The sequence below is a fragment of the Apodemus sylvaticus genome, chromosome 7, assembly GCF_947179515.1.
Source record: "Apodemus sylvaticus chromosome 7, mApoSyl1.1, whole genome shotgun sequence".
In the NCBI taxonomy this organism is placed as follows: domain Eukaryota; kingdom Metazoa; phylum Chordata; class Mammalia; order Rodentia; family Muridae; genus Apodemus; species Apodemus sylvaticus.
In genome coordinates, this window is record NC_067478.1 from 35,076,679 (window position 1) to 35,093,862 (window position 17,184).

General features: G+C 38.9%; 1 protein-coding gene across 1 annotated transcript; it reads right to left on the minus strand.

Moving 5' to 3' along the window:
* Window positions 1-2,918: 2,918 nt before the first annotated feature.
* On the minus strand, window positions 2,919-9,524 carry LOC127689659 (tripartite motif-containing protein 43A-like). The gene is made up of 6 exons (XM_052189324.1): window positions 9,123-9,524; window positions 8,463-8,558; window positions 7,499-7,732; window positions 5,657-5,679; window positions 4,902-4,993; window positions 2,919-3,406 (listed from the first exon to the last, which is right to left on the minus strand). The coding sequence occupies exons 1-6, from the start codon at window positions 9,522-9,524 to the stop codon at window positions 2,919-2,921; spliced, it is 1,335 nt and encodes a 444-aa protein (XP_052045284.1).
* Between the last annotated feature and the right edge of the window lie 7,660 nt (window positions 9,525-17,184).

Below are 17,184 nucleotides of genomic sequence, written 5' to 3' on the forward strand. Positions count from 1 at the left end.
CCATATACAGTCCTTATACTTACAATGTATCTGGCCAGAAAGATGTGCTGGGGCAAAGGAGAAAAACTTTTGGGAGTGGCCAAATAGTGACTGGTCTAACTCTAAGCCCACAACAAGATTGGGAGCCATGCCTGAGTGGAAAATCAAGAACTGGGGTCTGGATAGCTAAGGAACTAGGGTAGGAAAAATAAGTCAATGAAATGATTCCTAGTGGTATTCTGTTATATTCATAGATTGGGGCCTAGTTCAATAATCATCAGAGACACTTTCCCTAGAAGTTGATGAGAGCCAATGTAAAGACTCAGCCATTCAGTAGGTAGAGAGCCCAAATTGGAGTACTCCATTAGGTCTCTCAACTTGGAGCTCAAGGAATCCCATGCAAGTTGGGGAGGAAGAATTATAAGAGCCAGAGGAGTCAAGGACATAAGGATAATACAGCCCACAGAATCAACCAAGTAGGGATTCTGGGGGTTCACAGAGACAGAAGCAGCAATCCTGGAGCATTGGTCTGTGCTTAGGTCCTCTGCATGTTATGGCCTTTAGCTTGTGACTTTGTAGGACTCCTAACAGTGGATAGAGGTCTGACTCTTTTGTCTACTCTTAAGATCCATTTCCTTCTACAGGTCTCCCTTGCCCAGTCTTGGTCTGGGAAAAATGGAAGGAGAGGATATGATCTGCCTGTATTTTATTTAAGAATAAATTTTAAATATATATATGTATACATATATGTATACATATATATACACACATATAGTTTTGTATTTTACCTTATTACATATGAATTCAAAAGACCACAATAGTTAAATAAGAAAGGATCTATACTCTATAATGCTCTAAATGTGGCCAAAATGAATGCCTTTTTCCCACACCAAAAGTACATTTGAGGAGCTTGGAACAGGAGATAAGTCACTGAGTTGCTGTGACTGTTCTATTGTGATTTTTATTTTCCCTCACTTTTATTAATTTAAGGCAACTTCATATATTGATTATTCACCCATGAACTCTCCTTCTACTCCCTCTTCATTTGTGTGAATATTTTGAGATGTTCTGGTGATTTGGCTGGTATGATGTATCTGCCTCTTCTGCAAAATATCCTGAGTGTTAGACGAGTGTTAGATATGGAGATGATGCATAGTTGATATATCAACGTGATGTTTTATGACTGGAAAAAACTTTCAGGAAATTTGGGAATTTAGAGATCCTCCAGAATTCTGTACCTTATATAAATGCAACACTAACATTTGCTTTTGCTTTATCTAATAGAAATGAGCACATTAGAAACACAAAACACAGCCAGGCAGTGGTGTCATGGGCCTTTAATCCCAGCACTCTGGAGGCAGAGGCAGGTGGTTTTTTGAGTTCCAGGCCAGCCTGATCTACAGAGTAAGTTCCGGGGCCAGGGCTATACAGAGAAACCCTGTCTCGAAAACCTCCCTCCAAAAAAAATTCCACACAAAACAACTCACCTCTTTGAGCTTAATGTCTCTATATTTTGAGATCTTATTGAACTGCACTATTGTTGATTATTCTTCTCAAATACCTGGGGCTAGCCAAGTAGTCAACACATGGCATTTCTTATGTCTACTGTGTTTCTAAAATAATAATTGCAGTAAGATTCTTAAAGGGCCACTCTAATTTCTCAGGTCTCTGTATAATCTTTGGTGTAATATTCTGGTCAGAGCATTGGCATCACACGAGTCAAACTCTATGTGAACAAAGAAATGTTCAATGCAGTAAATTATCCATATGTTGGGATATTAAGAAGTGTAACTTAGATTAAGCCTTTAGGAACAACATGAGAAAGGCAGAGGGAACCATACTGGCTAACCAAAGGGAAGGTAAAAATTTGAGAATTCATTTCTGAAAGTCTAGGATGATGAAAGAAAGTGGCCTTGGATGGACATTACAATCTGCTTCTCTTAGAGTTCTCAGGTGCACAGGACACTCTAGCAAACCACCAATGAGAGGTTTCTAGAAGAGGATTCCAGCTTTTGAATGTCAGAAAATATTTGTGTGCTCTCAGAGACTGGAAGAATATTCGATATTTAAAGCTGTTTTATGTTGGGGACCATTAATTAACATTTTAAGTGTGTTCCCAAAATAAATCAGCTGTAAAATAATGAAAGTGAAAGAAGAGGGGGAACTTGTTGTTTTTTTTTTTTTTTTCTAGAAAAAAAAATCCCTTCTCTCTGAAGGATGAAAGCATGGCTTTATCAATCACAGATAGCACATAATTATATTTGTTTAGATCAAATAGTGATTCAAGCTTTTATTGATCAACAAAACTGCCTACAGTATATCTTTGTTTCTCTGCTTGACACCATTAAGTTAGAATCGCACAGATACATAATATTTTAATAGTCCTGGAATCCTCCTTTGTATCCTGAGCACACTTAAATTTCTAATTCTACAGTAGATCTTAGATTCTAATTAATAATTCTTACAAGTATGTAAAAACAACGGAAAGCAGTACCCACTGTGAAATTAAGTATTCTGGGAGGAACATGTGGATCACAGATAAGAAAGGAGTCACCCATCTTTTACATTTAATATCACTGTGATATTTGTTTTAATTAGGTTTTGACTGCTGTCAACAGACGCCAGGACCAAGGCAAGTCTTAAAAAGGACAATATTTAATTGGGGCTGGCTTACAGGTTCAGAGCTTCAATCCATAATCATCAAATTGGGAGCAAGGCAACATCTAGGCAGTCATGATACAGGCAGAGATGAGGATTCTGCATCTTCATCTGAAGGCTGCTAGTAGAAGACTGACATTCATACTCCAACATGGTCACACCTTCTAATAGTGACACTCCCTGGGCCAAGCATATACAAATTATCACAATATTTAATCACAATAAAGAGAGGACACATTACCATAGAAAGGCGCTAGCATACTAGATACGGCTTCCTATGATCATGTGTAGACAGTACAGTAGTAAGGCCTTACAGTGTAATCAAAATTTCCAGGGCAGTAGCTGTATATAAGGGAACTCTTGGCTACATCCAGGAAACTCACACATCCACCCTCACAATCAAGAAACACGCCAACCTGGCCAGCTGGCTTCTCTATATAGTGGTGCAATGATGGGCAGGTGGTGAGAAGACTGTAAACATCACCGTCCTTCAAACACACAAGAAGAAATGCACCTTCAGATCCAATATCAAAGTTACTCAACCAGAAATTGTAACAGACTCCTACAGCCCATTGCTCATGGTCCTTCAAATCCAGCTCCCAGTAATATTTTCCAGTGGTAAAGCTCTCTGTTCCCCAGGAAGTACGATAAGATCCAGGTACATCCAGAAATGGATTGTTATTGCGAGGTCTAAAGCTGAGTCTTCTGAAATTAAAAAATCGTCTTGGCTGGCAGTTGAACAGGACTAAATTTTGAAAGAAAATTTTCACTGTGGGAAGAGACAACATTTTCGTTAAAACAAATATTTACATTTGTCAGTTGACAGAGAGAGGGGTCCCTAGGCATTTTCTGGGTCTTAAAAATAGAAAGTCTAAGACTGGAAGTGTAGGTATAGCCCAGGTAAATCAAAGTCAAGAGGTTTCCCAAAGAAACAGAATGAGCACATAATGAAAACTGCTTTGAAAATCTGTAGAAGCTGCAGAGGTGGAAGCCACAGCACAGAACTGCACAGTTATGTCAGGGGCTTTAGTTACACCAGGCAAAAAAGCTGTGTCAGTGCAATGAGGACCCCTTGAAGGCTCTACCCCTGAGTCTCCATGAAAAGTTATTCCTACGTCCTAGGTCATGATTGCTTTCATCTTATGGTTTTGATTTTCATCCCACTATGCAGATTTGTACGATAAGTCTAAGCATGCTTTAGCAGTTGCTCCCTAGTAGCATTGTCTGCATTTAACTAAATCCTGGTTGCTCTGATATTCTTTCCCTGTGATGTTACAATCCATATTTTGGTCTGGCAGTGTGATTCAGACTGCCCCATGTCTTTTCAACTTGTTTTTTATTATCATCATCGTCATTGTTATTACTATTATTACTACTACAACTATTATTATTATTATTGGATTTTTGGATTTTGGATTTTTCGAAACAGGGTTTCTCTGTATAGCCCTGGCAGTCCTGGAACTCATTTTATAGACCAGGCTGGCCTTGAACTCAGAAATCTGCCTGCCTCTGCCTCCAAGAGTGCTGGGATTGCAGGCGTGTGCCACTACCCCAGGCTTCGTTCTATGTTTTATTGCATGTGATAGATGACGTTTTTTTGATCATTTCCGAAGTTTTTTGAGATAGGATTTCTTGCTACATACTCTTGACTAGCCTGGAACTCACTATGTCAATTTATCTGTCTTAAAACTCTTGGGCAATCCTCCTCATGCCATGTTTTTAATATTGGGGTTACAAGTGAGTGCCACGATATCTTGTGAATTTTTAATCTATGGAGTATAATACACTTTAAAAATTCAACTGATGGCTGAGCATGGTTTCACATGTCATTAATTAAAGCATTCCAGAGCCAGAGGCAGGTGGATCTCTGTGAGTCCAAGCCCAATCTGGTTTATAGAGCTGGTCCCATGATAGCCAGGGATACAAAGAGAAATAATATCTCCAAAATAAAAAAAAATATTCAATTGCATAAATATTTAAGAAAAACATACAAATATTTTAATGGCTTAATATATATTAAACTGTCCTGAATTAATCATTCTGTGTGTCTCAAAGAACAAATGAAACTATTTTTCAGCCTGAATCATGTACATCATTAAATTGGTATTCATTAATCTTTGCTTGTAAAATGACCTTCTGCCTAAATATGATTACAATGTGGCTTAACTAGACCAATCTTTTTAGGGAATAAAAATATTCATTGTACAAATGTTATCTCACAGTTCAAGGGCACCTCTGGACATAATATCAGTGCTGACACTCACCTTGGAAGCGGTTGAACCTTGCTGCCAGCCCAGTATTGGGATGGGCACTGAGTTTTGGTTTCATACACTCTGTCAGCTGCACTGACTCACTCCTGCAAGGAGAAGACATTGATTGGCATGTACTACAGATATCACCCCAGTGATGAGGAGAAATCTTCAGTAGGAGCTAAGTATTAAAACCCTTGTCACATAACCTGACAACTGAAGTTCACTCTCAGGAACCCATGGTGTAAGGAGAGGACAAACTCCTGAGAGTGCTCCTGTGTCCCGCACACTTGTGCACTCACTTAGGGATTCCTAACAAACCAAATTGATAAAAGGAAACACTTACCTGAACATTTTTCACACAGAACATTTTCTGGTATTAAAGAAACCCCATGGTCAGGAGACAGGGTGGTTTCCTCTTAGATGCTCTTTCTGAAGCCCTTCCTGTTACCAACCTCTTCCCTATGCTTCCAGCCCCTTTCTTCTACTACCAGGAAAGTACAGCCCATGAGCCTCAATGATTAGGATTTGAAAACAACAAATTTTAGCTCAAGCCCATTACATACACTGCTTCATTCATAGGGAAAAAGAAAAGACACTGTCTGTTGAAGGCAAACAGGCTTCATATCCATGAAAACAATCCCAAAGTCATCATCCATAAACAATTAAATATTTTCTATGTAAAGTATATCTATAAATTGCTAAGAAGGCTTGTCCAGCTTTGAATGATAGTTCATAGTATCCTGGTTTACACTGAGGATTAAACTCACCTTCTGAACCAGTCATCCAAATCCTGCAAACAAAACAAGGGAAGATATCTGAAGAAACAGCCTACAATGTATTTCTATATATACATAAAGATTTATTTTAGAGAGTTATTTATTCATTTTATGTATTTGAGTATAAGCTTGCTCCCTTCAGACACACCAAAAGAGGGCATTAGATCCCATTACAGACAGTTGTGAGCCACCATGTGGCTGCTGGGAATTGAACTCAGGACTGCTGGAAGAGCAGTCAGTGCTCTTAACCACTGAGTCAACTCCCCAGCCCATAAAGTTTTTTTTCTTTCTTTTCTTTCTCTGTTTATAAATTTATTTGTTCCCTTCAACATTCCACATAAAAATTAAAATAAATTCAACAAACACCTACTGGTTTATATTGTTAGTTACTGCAGTCAGCAGTGGAGCAATGGAGACAGAATAAGAATAATATAAGAGTTTATTTTGTCTTTAGAAAACTTCCCACTTCCTTATTTGGCAAGAACTGGACAATCTCAGGACCAAGCTTATTACTACGATACAGATAACACAATGCTTAAAGCATGGAATGAGGACTTGAGGGTTTTATTCTGGAGTCTTACACATCCCTCTTGACATCAACATTAACTGACTTATTGTCAACAAGCAATACCATTTTCGTTGTAAAAAATGAAGATATAATAATATAGGCTTTGGAAATACAGAAAATGGTATTTAATTCAGGGGCTTAATGGTATTCTGTGTACATTGTCCTAAATATCTTAATGAAATGCAGGTTGTTTACTTAGAGTTTAGAATTCCTCAGGTACTGTCATTGTCATAATTTTAGAGCTGGAAAGGCCCCTTTCTTTGTCTTCTCACAATCTCATATATATATATATATATATATATATATATATATGATCGTCATAGCATTTGAACCATAGTAATTTTAATTCATTGTGTGTTGTCTTCACCATTTAACCATAGTCCTTTAAAGTTAACCACTGGGCCTTGTTCGCCCTTTATTAATTACTTAGCCAGTAAGTAATATTTACTGAAATTAATTTAACTGGCAATTCTGAATCATTGTCTTCTACATTTTGCACACAGGGAAATTGATGCTTAACAAGAAGAACCATATATAAAGAAAATTCAGTCATTACTACACTGATTCACCCTGCAAATGTATTTTCACGTCCCAGGATAATGCCAAGGAAGTAGATTAGCACAATGGGATGAATTTTTAATGAAATCAGGCTGTGAGAATATTTGAGAAGCATATGGGTAGGAGTTATACACTGCTTTGTAACAAGCAGCTGTCTGCAAAGTGGACTTTCTTTGATCTTGTACACAAAGCATAGGAAACTTTCATTAAGGGTCCTTCAAAACTGAGGCCTAACCCCTACATGGTGCCTCATATCTGTAATTTTAGAGTTTGGGGTTTAGGTCTCAGGAATCCTGTGAATCCCAGGCCATTGTGCACCACAAAAGAAGAACATATATCAAATCCCCCACCTCCCAAAGAAAGCTCAAAAACACAGCTTTCAAACAGAACAAACTTATGGTAGACTACCTTAAACTGCACTAACATCCCAGGGGAGGTAAAATGGAGTGTTTGGTAACAAGAATCACTTAATTTGGTATTTCAAAGACACAAGCTACAAACACAAATAAATGAGATATTTTATATGGAATCTGCTGACACAATGTCAACAAGCTTGCTCTTTTTAGGATATTACAGAAATTATCTCTCCTGATTTTTCTTAAAGCCTGATAATAAGTACAGGGGATATAGAAAGGAATCTCAAATGTAACAGTCACAGGTGTGGACCTCAGATAATAAAGCTGTTTTAAGACCTCTTCCATGCTTACCTGCAGCAGCAACACCTCATATGGCTTCTGGGACATGGCAATCAGCTCCTGATACATTTCTATTAGTTGACTCCTCTTGTGGACCATCATGGCTTCACTTTTCTTAAGCTCCTCTAAAATAGTGTTACTTTGATTTTTCATACATGCCATATATTGATTCTCTTCTTCTTCGAGGGGTGGATATAGTTTGCTATACTCTGACCTGATCATTTCCTCCCATAGGGTCATATAGTCCTGAAGGAAAAAGAACATCCTAGATCACATCTGGAGAGTATTTGTTCCTCTCCACTGAGTTCTTCTATGTTTAAATTCACCCACAGGATCCCATCAGGGTGCTGCACACACTGATTTACTGTCCCCACTTTTCAGAAAATGTCAATTATATGATATTATACTTTGTTATTAATAGCAGGAGCAAACAAATCCATCCTTTTCCCTTACCATTTTCTTCTATTAAATGAGTTTCTGAGATATCTGGGGAAAAAGTTTTTGATTCATAATATGTTCACTCAAAAATGCAACTTTGGGCCAGGCAGGGGTAGTACACACCTTTAATCCCAGCAGGCAGATTTCTGAATTTGAGGCCAGCCTGGACTACAGGTTAAATTCCAGGACTGCCAAGGATATACAGAGAAACGCTGTCTCAAAAAACAAAAAAAGAAAAAAAAAAGGAAAGGAAAAAATGCAACTTTGCACACACATAGTAACTGAAATACCCAGTGGAGTCATTGAGTCTGATGTACTCTGCTAAACACTCAGAAAATCACCCATTAATATCAAACTTTTCTGCCCCATGGCCAAGCCGTTCTCTGTGTGTTCAAAATTGGATTTTGCCTTTAAGAATGTAGGGTTAACAAAAAAGATTTCCTAGCGTCATCTCCCATGTCTGATCCTCCAATTGTGAATGACCAAGTTTGCAAGATATCTGCGTCTGGTTCACTTTACACATCAGGCTCATACCCACCAACCATCCACGAATTGTTCTCCTCTCTGCATTTACATTCTCCTGCTGATCTTGGATCTTCTGCAATAAAGATGCCATTTGCTTTTCAAATTTCAGCTGTAATATATAAATTAATTCATTAATTAGTAAATATCATCCTTAGATAAATAATGAGTTATCTGACAGAGAAACTCTTGCACTGAACACAATTACTATAGAGGTGGTAGAAGAAGGATCACAGTGCTGTTTCTTTTTATTTTTAGTAAATATTGGACTTTAGTTTTCAGAACATAGAGTAACAAAACACAACCACCCTGGGCTCAGGTAAAGTGATGGACTGTCTGGATAATTAGCATTTGATTGTGATCCCCACATCTTTCTAATCAGCTCATTCCAATGTACTTTTGGGATTTTAGTCTCATGTCACAAGGACTTTTTAAAGATGTAAATTTAGAACAATTATAATTTCAGTGACATGAATATAATGAATCATGAGACTAAAAATGAAATTTATACTTATGCACCTCTCAAGGAATGTTTACATTTTATAGTCATCCCTCATTCCCAAGATTTGGAGTACAATGGATTCCTAAGAACCAGGACAAGCCTCTCCCTGTGGTGTGTTAAGCCTCCCTCTCTCAAGCTCTCATCTTTTTTTTTTTTTCTAGAAGCATCGCTTACCATTTGCTTTGTAACATGCAGTCTAATGGTGCAGTGTCTGTGACCTCTGTGATCCTGGGAGTCAGAACACAATTGACAGAGGAGGGCCCTGCTCTCACCACAGAATTGTATCTTTCTCTCCTTGTGGATCACACACTTGTAATCGTCAGAATTCAAATACTTCATGATCCTCTTTTCTCTCACATTAGATACCCGTGTCTTCATAGGGATATGATTTATGAACACCCGATGGGATGGTTCCCTACATTTAGGGCAGAGGTCTGGGATTCTGATATCTTCTGAAGAAAGGATGAGACAGGCCTTGCAGAAAGTATGGCCACACCTTAAGAAGACTGGATCCATAAAGATATCTTGGCAAATCAAGCAAGTGAGTTTTTTCTTGGAGGTTTGCAAAATGTCCATTTTTCTGAGGGGAAAAAAGTAGAATTACTATTATTGGACCAGAGAGGAGTAAGAGACTAGACAAAATTTGATTCAACTTGTGATTGAATTTTGATTATGGCAATAAAGACTTTTTTATATTTTATCTTTGCCCAAGAACTTTCCCCTACATATTTCCTGACACCATTCTAGATCTAGCATGTACATTCCTACTGAAGACTTCAGCCAAATTGGTATGTTTTTAAAGGCCAGAGACATTCCTCTTCATTTTTATAGAGAAAGAAATACCATACTGAGGAGTGATCCAAGTCCTTCTGCTCCATAGGCCAGCCTTTCACTGCAGGCATGTGAGTAAACAGCTCCTTCATTTGTTGTCTATTCAATAAAATACACACTACTGTATGCCTTCTCTACTAAATACTTTGCTTTCTTATTATTCAGATTTGACTGCCCCAACCCTTAAATCTTCATGGGAAATATCACTCACTTCTCTTCTTTCTGCTACAAAATGCCTAAAATAATAAGAATTTACGCTGTCTCCTACTTCAAGGATATCATGGTGGGGAAGAAATCGTGGCAGGAGCTCAAGGCAGTTGTTCTCCTGACTTCCAAAATCAGGAAGCAAAGAACAAAGGATTGGGATGAGAAGCCCTCAATCCATGGGCTGGAGGAATGATCTCACCAACATTTAGTGTGGCTCTTCTCAACTGAATGAATCTAATCAAATAGATTTTCACAAATATATCAGGTCATTTCTATAGCAATCATGCTCCCCTCAAGTAGGACACAAGGGGAATTACATATATATATATATATATATATATATATATATATATATATATATATATATATGTTAGTACACTGCACTGTCTTTAGACACACCAGAAGAGGGCATCAGTTCCCCATTACAGATGGTTGTGGTTCCTGGGAATTGAACTCAGGACTTATGGAAGAGCAGTCTATGCTCTAAACTGCTGAGCCATGCCTCCAGGACAGGGGCAATTCTTTGCAGACACTTGTTTATTTCCCCCAAACACAACTGCTGCCTTGAGTTTGTGGGAAGAAATCTTGAGGCATAATTGAAACTCTCATGTTTATGTGAGACTTGGTTATCTAACAGGTACACATTTCCCATATCTTAACTTTTAGATGTAGAAATAATCTCAGGCCCATCAGTGGTGGTGCATGCATTTATTCCCAGCACTTGTGAGGTAGAGGCAGAGACATGTGGATTTCTGAGTTCAAGGCCAGCCTGGTAAACAGATTGAGCTCCAGGGCAGCCAGGGCTGCAAAGAGAAACCCTTTCTTGAAAAACCAAATAAGAAAAAAGTAAAGAAAAGCAAGAAAGATGGAAAGAAAAAAAATAAAGGATGGAAGGAAGGAAGGAAGAAAGAAAGAAAGAGAGAGAGAGAGAGAGAGAGAGAATCTGTTTGAGGCAAATTTTGTCAAAATAATTAGACACGTATTGAATCAAATGACTTTAGCTGGTGTTCTGTATAATGCAAATTGCAATACAAATATTATCAACAGTCAGATTAGCAAAAACATTGGTTCTTTAATGCTGCCTTCCTTAATTAACTAATGATCTTTTTTTCTTTGGGATTTTTCTGTACATTAGACATTTTGCTACAAAACAAGAACACAGAAATAACACAGATCAAGCACAGAAATAAAAAAGTGCATCTAATTTTAACCAGAATGCTCTCTTTTGAATAAGAGAGTGGTTAGTGTTCTCTACTTTAATTACCTGTAACATTCCAATCTAACATACCAAACTCTAGGAGGAATAGCCAATTCTACCATGGTCATACACTTAAGTACCCATTTATATTGTGAGATCTTCCCTCCTATAATTTACAACAGAAGAAATATTAAAATTCTTTTGCTGAAAATTGAGTTTTTACTTCTTTACTTTCCTAAATGTCTTTAAACCATTCAGAGCTTTTGTTAAGCATAGAACGCTCTTGAAATATTTTAGAATTTAGACAATGAACAAAATTGAAAAGTATCATGAAACTATCTCTCTATACAAAACATCAGATCAACTAAAATGTCCATAATGATAAATTTAAAATTATCTAAAAAAAAAAAAGTAGGCTGTGGTGGCACATGCGATTAATCCCATCACTTGTGAGGGAGAAGCAGGTAGATTACTTGAGTTCAAGGTCAGCCTCGTCTACAGAATGAGTTCCAGGACAGCCAAGACTATACAGAGAAACCCTGTCTCGAAAAAAACAAAACAAGTAAATAAAAAATAAAATAAAATAAATAAAAAATAAAATCATCTACAACCTTAACCCAGATTATATCCCAAGAAAGAAATCCAACTGCAAACTGAGATAGGTTTCACTGAATAGCAAAACCAATTTCTAAGCAAACAACTGTTTGTATTTAGTTAAAAATAGGAACTATGAAGAAATTTTCTCTTGTAAATTGTGCACTTACCCAAGCAATTATCCCGGTGCTCATCAATGCTTGGTAGCAATTCAATAAATACTAGCTCAGTTCTGAGATCAGATCCTCAGAGCGTGGGATGATAAGTCTAGCAGAGCCTGGAACTGAATGAAGTTTGGAAACACACTGTGTCTGATCTGGAAAGGAATAAACCTGGTTTGCCCCAGGACTGTGCTTAGAGTCTCTAAAGACCACTCCCACTTCCTCCCTTGGTGACTTTTACTAAAGCTTCCAATAGAAGTGCTTCTCTAATTGGGATTATCTAAATGGATGAAAGATTGAACCAATACCTTGGACATTCTCAACCGACAAATCTCCCCCAAGGGATTTCCTGAATCATGTTTAGCTGGGTGTGGTAGCTCACACCTTTACCCAGAGTCCAAGGAATTAGAATGCTGAAGGAGGAGTATCTCAACTGCTACTTTTTCCAAGTCTACACCATTTACTCACTTTCTGTTCTAAAAGGGGTGAAAATATCTGAAACTCCCTCTATTTACTTTTGACAGTGTATAGTGACTGCCCATCGGTTGAGTTCACATTAACCAGACAGTCATGTGTTAATGTTGTAGATGTGAAATATCTAGGAACTTTCCACATCTCAGTCAGGTTTTTGCTTCCTTTGTACCTGGATGGTTTATTTTTTTAATATGTTTTTAGTTAAAATAAAATTCCATAGTTTTCCCTCTCCCTTCCATTCTTACAGGTCCTTTATAGAGGTGGCTAGCAGAGCTTTGGCTAGGATTTTAGGAAGATTCTCAAAGCTCAAAATGTCAGGGTTTAGGTACTTTTTCCCCCTCAAATGATTTAGTCAAGAGGGGAAAAAGCCTAACAAGAAAAATTCCAGCCCCTTGAGTTATTCTTAATTCCAGATGTAGTCAAATTACTACCAAGAACAGCCATCAAAAGGCTGACCACTTTGTATTGGGTGATCAGTTAGAAAGTTTATCCCTGATACAGGCTAATTCATTATCTAGGTATCAGAGCTAAGGTCTTCACCTCAGCAGCCAAAGAGAAGAGAAGCAGAATACCTGCCTCCACTCACTCCTTTCTTTTATTCCTGTGTGCCTAATCTATTGGATGGATGCTCACAGGATGGCTCTTCCCTCTTGTTCTCTGAAAGGCCCTCATAGACATACCCAAGGGAATAGCCTGTTGATTTCCTAGGAACTTATTTTTATCATTGAAAATAAATTTTTCTCATGAAGTGGGGCTTCCCATTCACAGCTGCCCATTACTGGATTAGATGAACTACAGACAACAAATTCCTTTAATATATAGAGACATTCCATATTTTTTCTAACTCTAGAAAATCTTGAAGAATACAGAAGTTGTTACTGGGGACTAGGTTATTACTATGATAGGCTTTTTCATGTTTATGTTTGGAGGAATGTTGATTTGGTGACTTTGGAAGTGGAAAGCAATGAAGTGTTTTAAATTAGGTTTAGTGAACCATTCTAGTAGGAATATGGAAGACATTGGTGCTGAGGGCGATTTGAACTGTGGGAGAAGGATCTCATTATGAGGCCTAGAGGCTGCTCTTGTGATATTTAATGAAAAAATATGCCTACCTTTTGCCCTAGTTTTTTTTTTTTTTTTGCCCTAGTTTTAAAAGTCTTTATGATGGTAGGTTGAAGAGACTCAGATTAATTGCATTGACAATTGAAATCTCAAAAATGCCCAGCATAGACTTTGTTCTCTATTTAAGTCTCATGAAGAGTTTTGACCATGTATAGCAAACTTTGAAAGAAAAAAATATAAAATGTATTATTAAAGCGGCAGCAGTTGGCCAGTTGTGGTGCATGCCTTTAATCCCAACACTTGGGAGGCAGAGGCAGATGAATTTCGAAGTTTGAGGCCAGCCTGGTCTACAGAGTGAGTTCAAGGACAGCCAGGGCTATACTGAGAAACCCAGTCTTGAAAACAAACAAACAAAAACAAAAACAAAAAAAATCAAAGGAGGGTTGCACTAGGAATCAAAATGGAACTTGATCCTGATTTCAAGAATACATTGAATTAAGGGAGTGGTATCTTGGAGCAAGATCCCTCCCAGCTAAATTTTGATCCAGGCATGTTGATACATGCCTTTAATCCCCACTTTAAGGAGACAGAGCCACACAGTCCTCAGAGATCAATCTACAGAGCCAGTTCCAGTATAGGAAGGTTTAGACAGTGAAGGAGGTGGCAAACAGAAAGCTAGTGATAATGAAATAGAACAAGGGGACCATGCCCCATCTCCTTCATGCAGCAGAACTCGGTAGCTTCTGTCACTTAGACCTGGCTTTAGAGTCGGAATTAGAAGGGGCTACAATGCTAGTTAGCTGGAGCTACAAAATTAGTGGTGATTAAAAAAAGACCAACATCACTGAGGTAAAATCTTCTGGGAAGTGTTTTCTGAGAGCAGAAAGAAGTTGTGTTCCAGAGACAGCCAAGGCTGTACCTGGTACTGCAGCTGGAATTGATAGTATGCAATCACCCAGGTGTTACAGAATTTGAAGGTCTGCAGGCATTGTGGAGAGCAGCTGAGGCTTGGCACTGTGAGAGGCCAGAATAGGTTGATGGTGCAGGCTGAGTTGCAATTGATGGCCCAGGATTGAAGGGATTATGCAAAGAATTTGAGGCTGGGCACCATGAAGGGAGTCTATTAGAGGCTATTGGTGAAGCCTAATTGCAGTGGAAGACTCTTTTAGTTAGGGTTTCACTGCTGTGAACAGACACCATTACCAATGCAAGTTTTATAAAAGACAACATTTAATTGGGGCTGGCTTACAGGTTCAGATGTTCAATCATTTGTCATCAATGCAGAAACATGGCATAATCCCAGCAGATATGGTGCAGGAGGAGCTGAGAGTTCTACATCTTCATCTGAAGGCTACTAGTAGAAGACTGACTTCCAGGCAACTAGTTGAGGGTCTTAAGCCCATACCCACAGGGACAAACCTACTCCAACAAGGCCACACCTCCTAATAGGGACACTTCCTTGGCCAATCATATACAAACCATCACAAAGACCCATCATATTGGAGATGCCAGTACCATCGGCTGACTGCACCATGAATATCAGCAGCAATGGCGTGGAGGGGAGTCAACCAGAGCCTAGAGCGCTAAAGAGGGAAGAACTGGAGATAGAACCCAAGCCTTTTGGAGCAGCCTCGAAGATCATGTGTAGATCTCAGACATTGGAACAAAAAGCTGTGAAGTTCCAAGATGTCAGAACCTTGAGGTACCTGCCAAGGAAAGCTGTTAACACAGAGTAGAAGCAGCTCAAAAGAGTGAAGTTTGTTGCTGCTGTATACCAGAGGTGCCAAGAGCAGTCAATAAGGATGAAGGGAATTGGAGATGTGAAGAGTGATTTGACATCAGACATGGAGACGTGAAGTTTGGAGGGTGCCCAACTGGTTTTCTGTCTTGCTTTGAGCCAGTATTTATAAGTTTATTCAGAATTACAGTTAAGAGACTGCACAAATCTCAGAAGAGATCTAGAACTTTTTAATATTGTCAAAACTACTATAGACTGGAGACTTTTGAAGTTGGATTAAATATATTTTGTATTATACTGTGGCTTGGTATGGTCCTTAGAGACTCATGTGTTTGAACAAGCCTATGTGATGGTTTGAATATGCCTATCCCAGAGGATAGCACTATTGGGATCTGTTCTCTTGTTGGAGTAGATGTTGCATAGGCTGGAATGGACCTGACCTGGTATATAAATCTGGGGGGCCTCAAACTCGTAGAAATACACCTTCCTTTGTGGTTGGTGCTGGCATTAGAGCTGTGTGCCATCACCCTGCTTAATTATATCTTTTTGAAGGACACAATGTGTGACCTCTCCTACATCTATTCTTGTCTTCTTACTCAATTATGTGAGTAATGTCCCCAAGATAAAACCATAGTTATGTTTATGTTACTAACACCAAACATACCCCAAGTGATGTCATGAGAGTGGAGCTAGAGTCCCAAAAGTGAGCACTCTTAAAGCTACATCCAGAGAACCATAGGAATTGTCAGGCTTAGAAGAACGTCCAGTCCTGTGGTTTGCAGAACCAGGGAAGTGAGGTAACAAAAGATTCATAGGTCACCCCACATCCACATATGGGTACTACACTGTTTGGACTCACTGGATTTGAATACATAAATAATTTAGGAAGGATGTCAAGAATTTGGGAAGGAGGCTGGAGGGGATGTGATTTTGGGGTGTGCATTCTAAGAAATGAGCAAAGAAAGTTGGGGGAAGAAAAGAGGGACCTGGAAGAGATAGAGATTCCACAAGACCAACAGTGTCAACTATCCTGGACCCTTAGGTCTTCCCAGGGACTGAACCACCAATAGAATAACATACATCAGCTCTACCAGGCCCCCCACCCCCTGCCCACATATATTGTAGATGTTCAGCTTGGTCTTAATGTGGGACTCCAAACGTCTAAAGCAGGAACTATCCCTGATTCTGTTACCTAACAGAGGATTCTGTTGCCCTAACTGGGCTGCCTTGTGTGGCTCCAGTGGGAGAGGATGTGCCTAGCCCTGTAGTGACTTGATGTGCCAGGGCAGGGGATAGCCAAGGGAAGTTCTCCACCGCTCAGAGTAGAAGCTGAAGGGGTATGGAAGGAGAGACTGTGTGAGGGGAACCGAGAGGAGTGGGCAGCGAATTGAATGTAAAGCGAAGAATCCATATTTAAAAAAGAAAAGAAAGAAAAAGGTCTTCCAGAAAGAAAGCTATGTACATGCCCAAGGACAGCTCATACATGGGCCATTCTGAAACTTCTTCAACATTTGGGAACCTCAAGAGAAATGTCAGGCTTACACATCCCCGACTTGTAACATGAATTGCGTGCTGTTTCCTTCCACACAAGTGTTTGGCTCTAGTAGTTTGAAAAGTTATAACAACATATAATTCATTTATTTGTTTGCTTGTTCCCTTAGAAACAGTTCTTAATATTGCATTATCTGTAAAACAGACATCTTTGTTAAAGATTTACTTTTTATTATATGTAAATACACTCTAGCTGTCTTCAGCCACCCCAAAAGAGGCCATCAGATCTCATTCTGGATGTGGTTTCTGGAAATTGAACTCAGGACCTCCTGCTGCTCCTGCTGTATTGTCATAGGCACACAGATGCACATATTGCCTAAGGCGTCTGTGACACTGGCTGGCACACACATTCTAGTGGGCATCCCCTTAACCTCCAAGTCTCTTCTCACGTGTGAAGGATAGTAGCACCGGCCCATGCAC

Excerpts from the sequence above, each read along its gene's own strand:
- LOC127689659 (XM_052189324.1), bottom strand. The coding sequence starts at position 9,524 with ATGGACATTTTGCAAACCTCCAAGAAAAAACTCACTTGCTTGATTTGC. Across the intron at positions 8,559-9,122 it reads TGCATGTTACAAAGCAAATG|CTGAAATTTGAAAAGCAAAT; the intron begins GTAAGCGATGCT and ends TATATATTACAG. Across the intron at positions 5,680-7,498 it reads ATGAGGTGTTGCTGCTGCAG|GATTTGGATGACTGGTTCAG; the intron begins GTAAGCATGGAA and ends TTTTGTTTGCAG.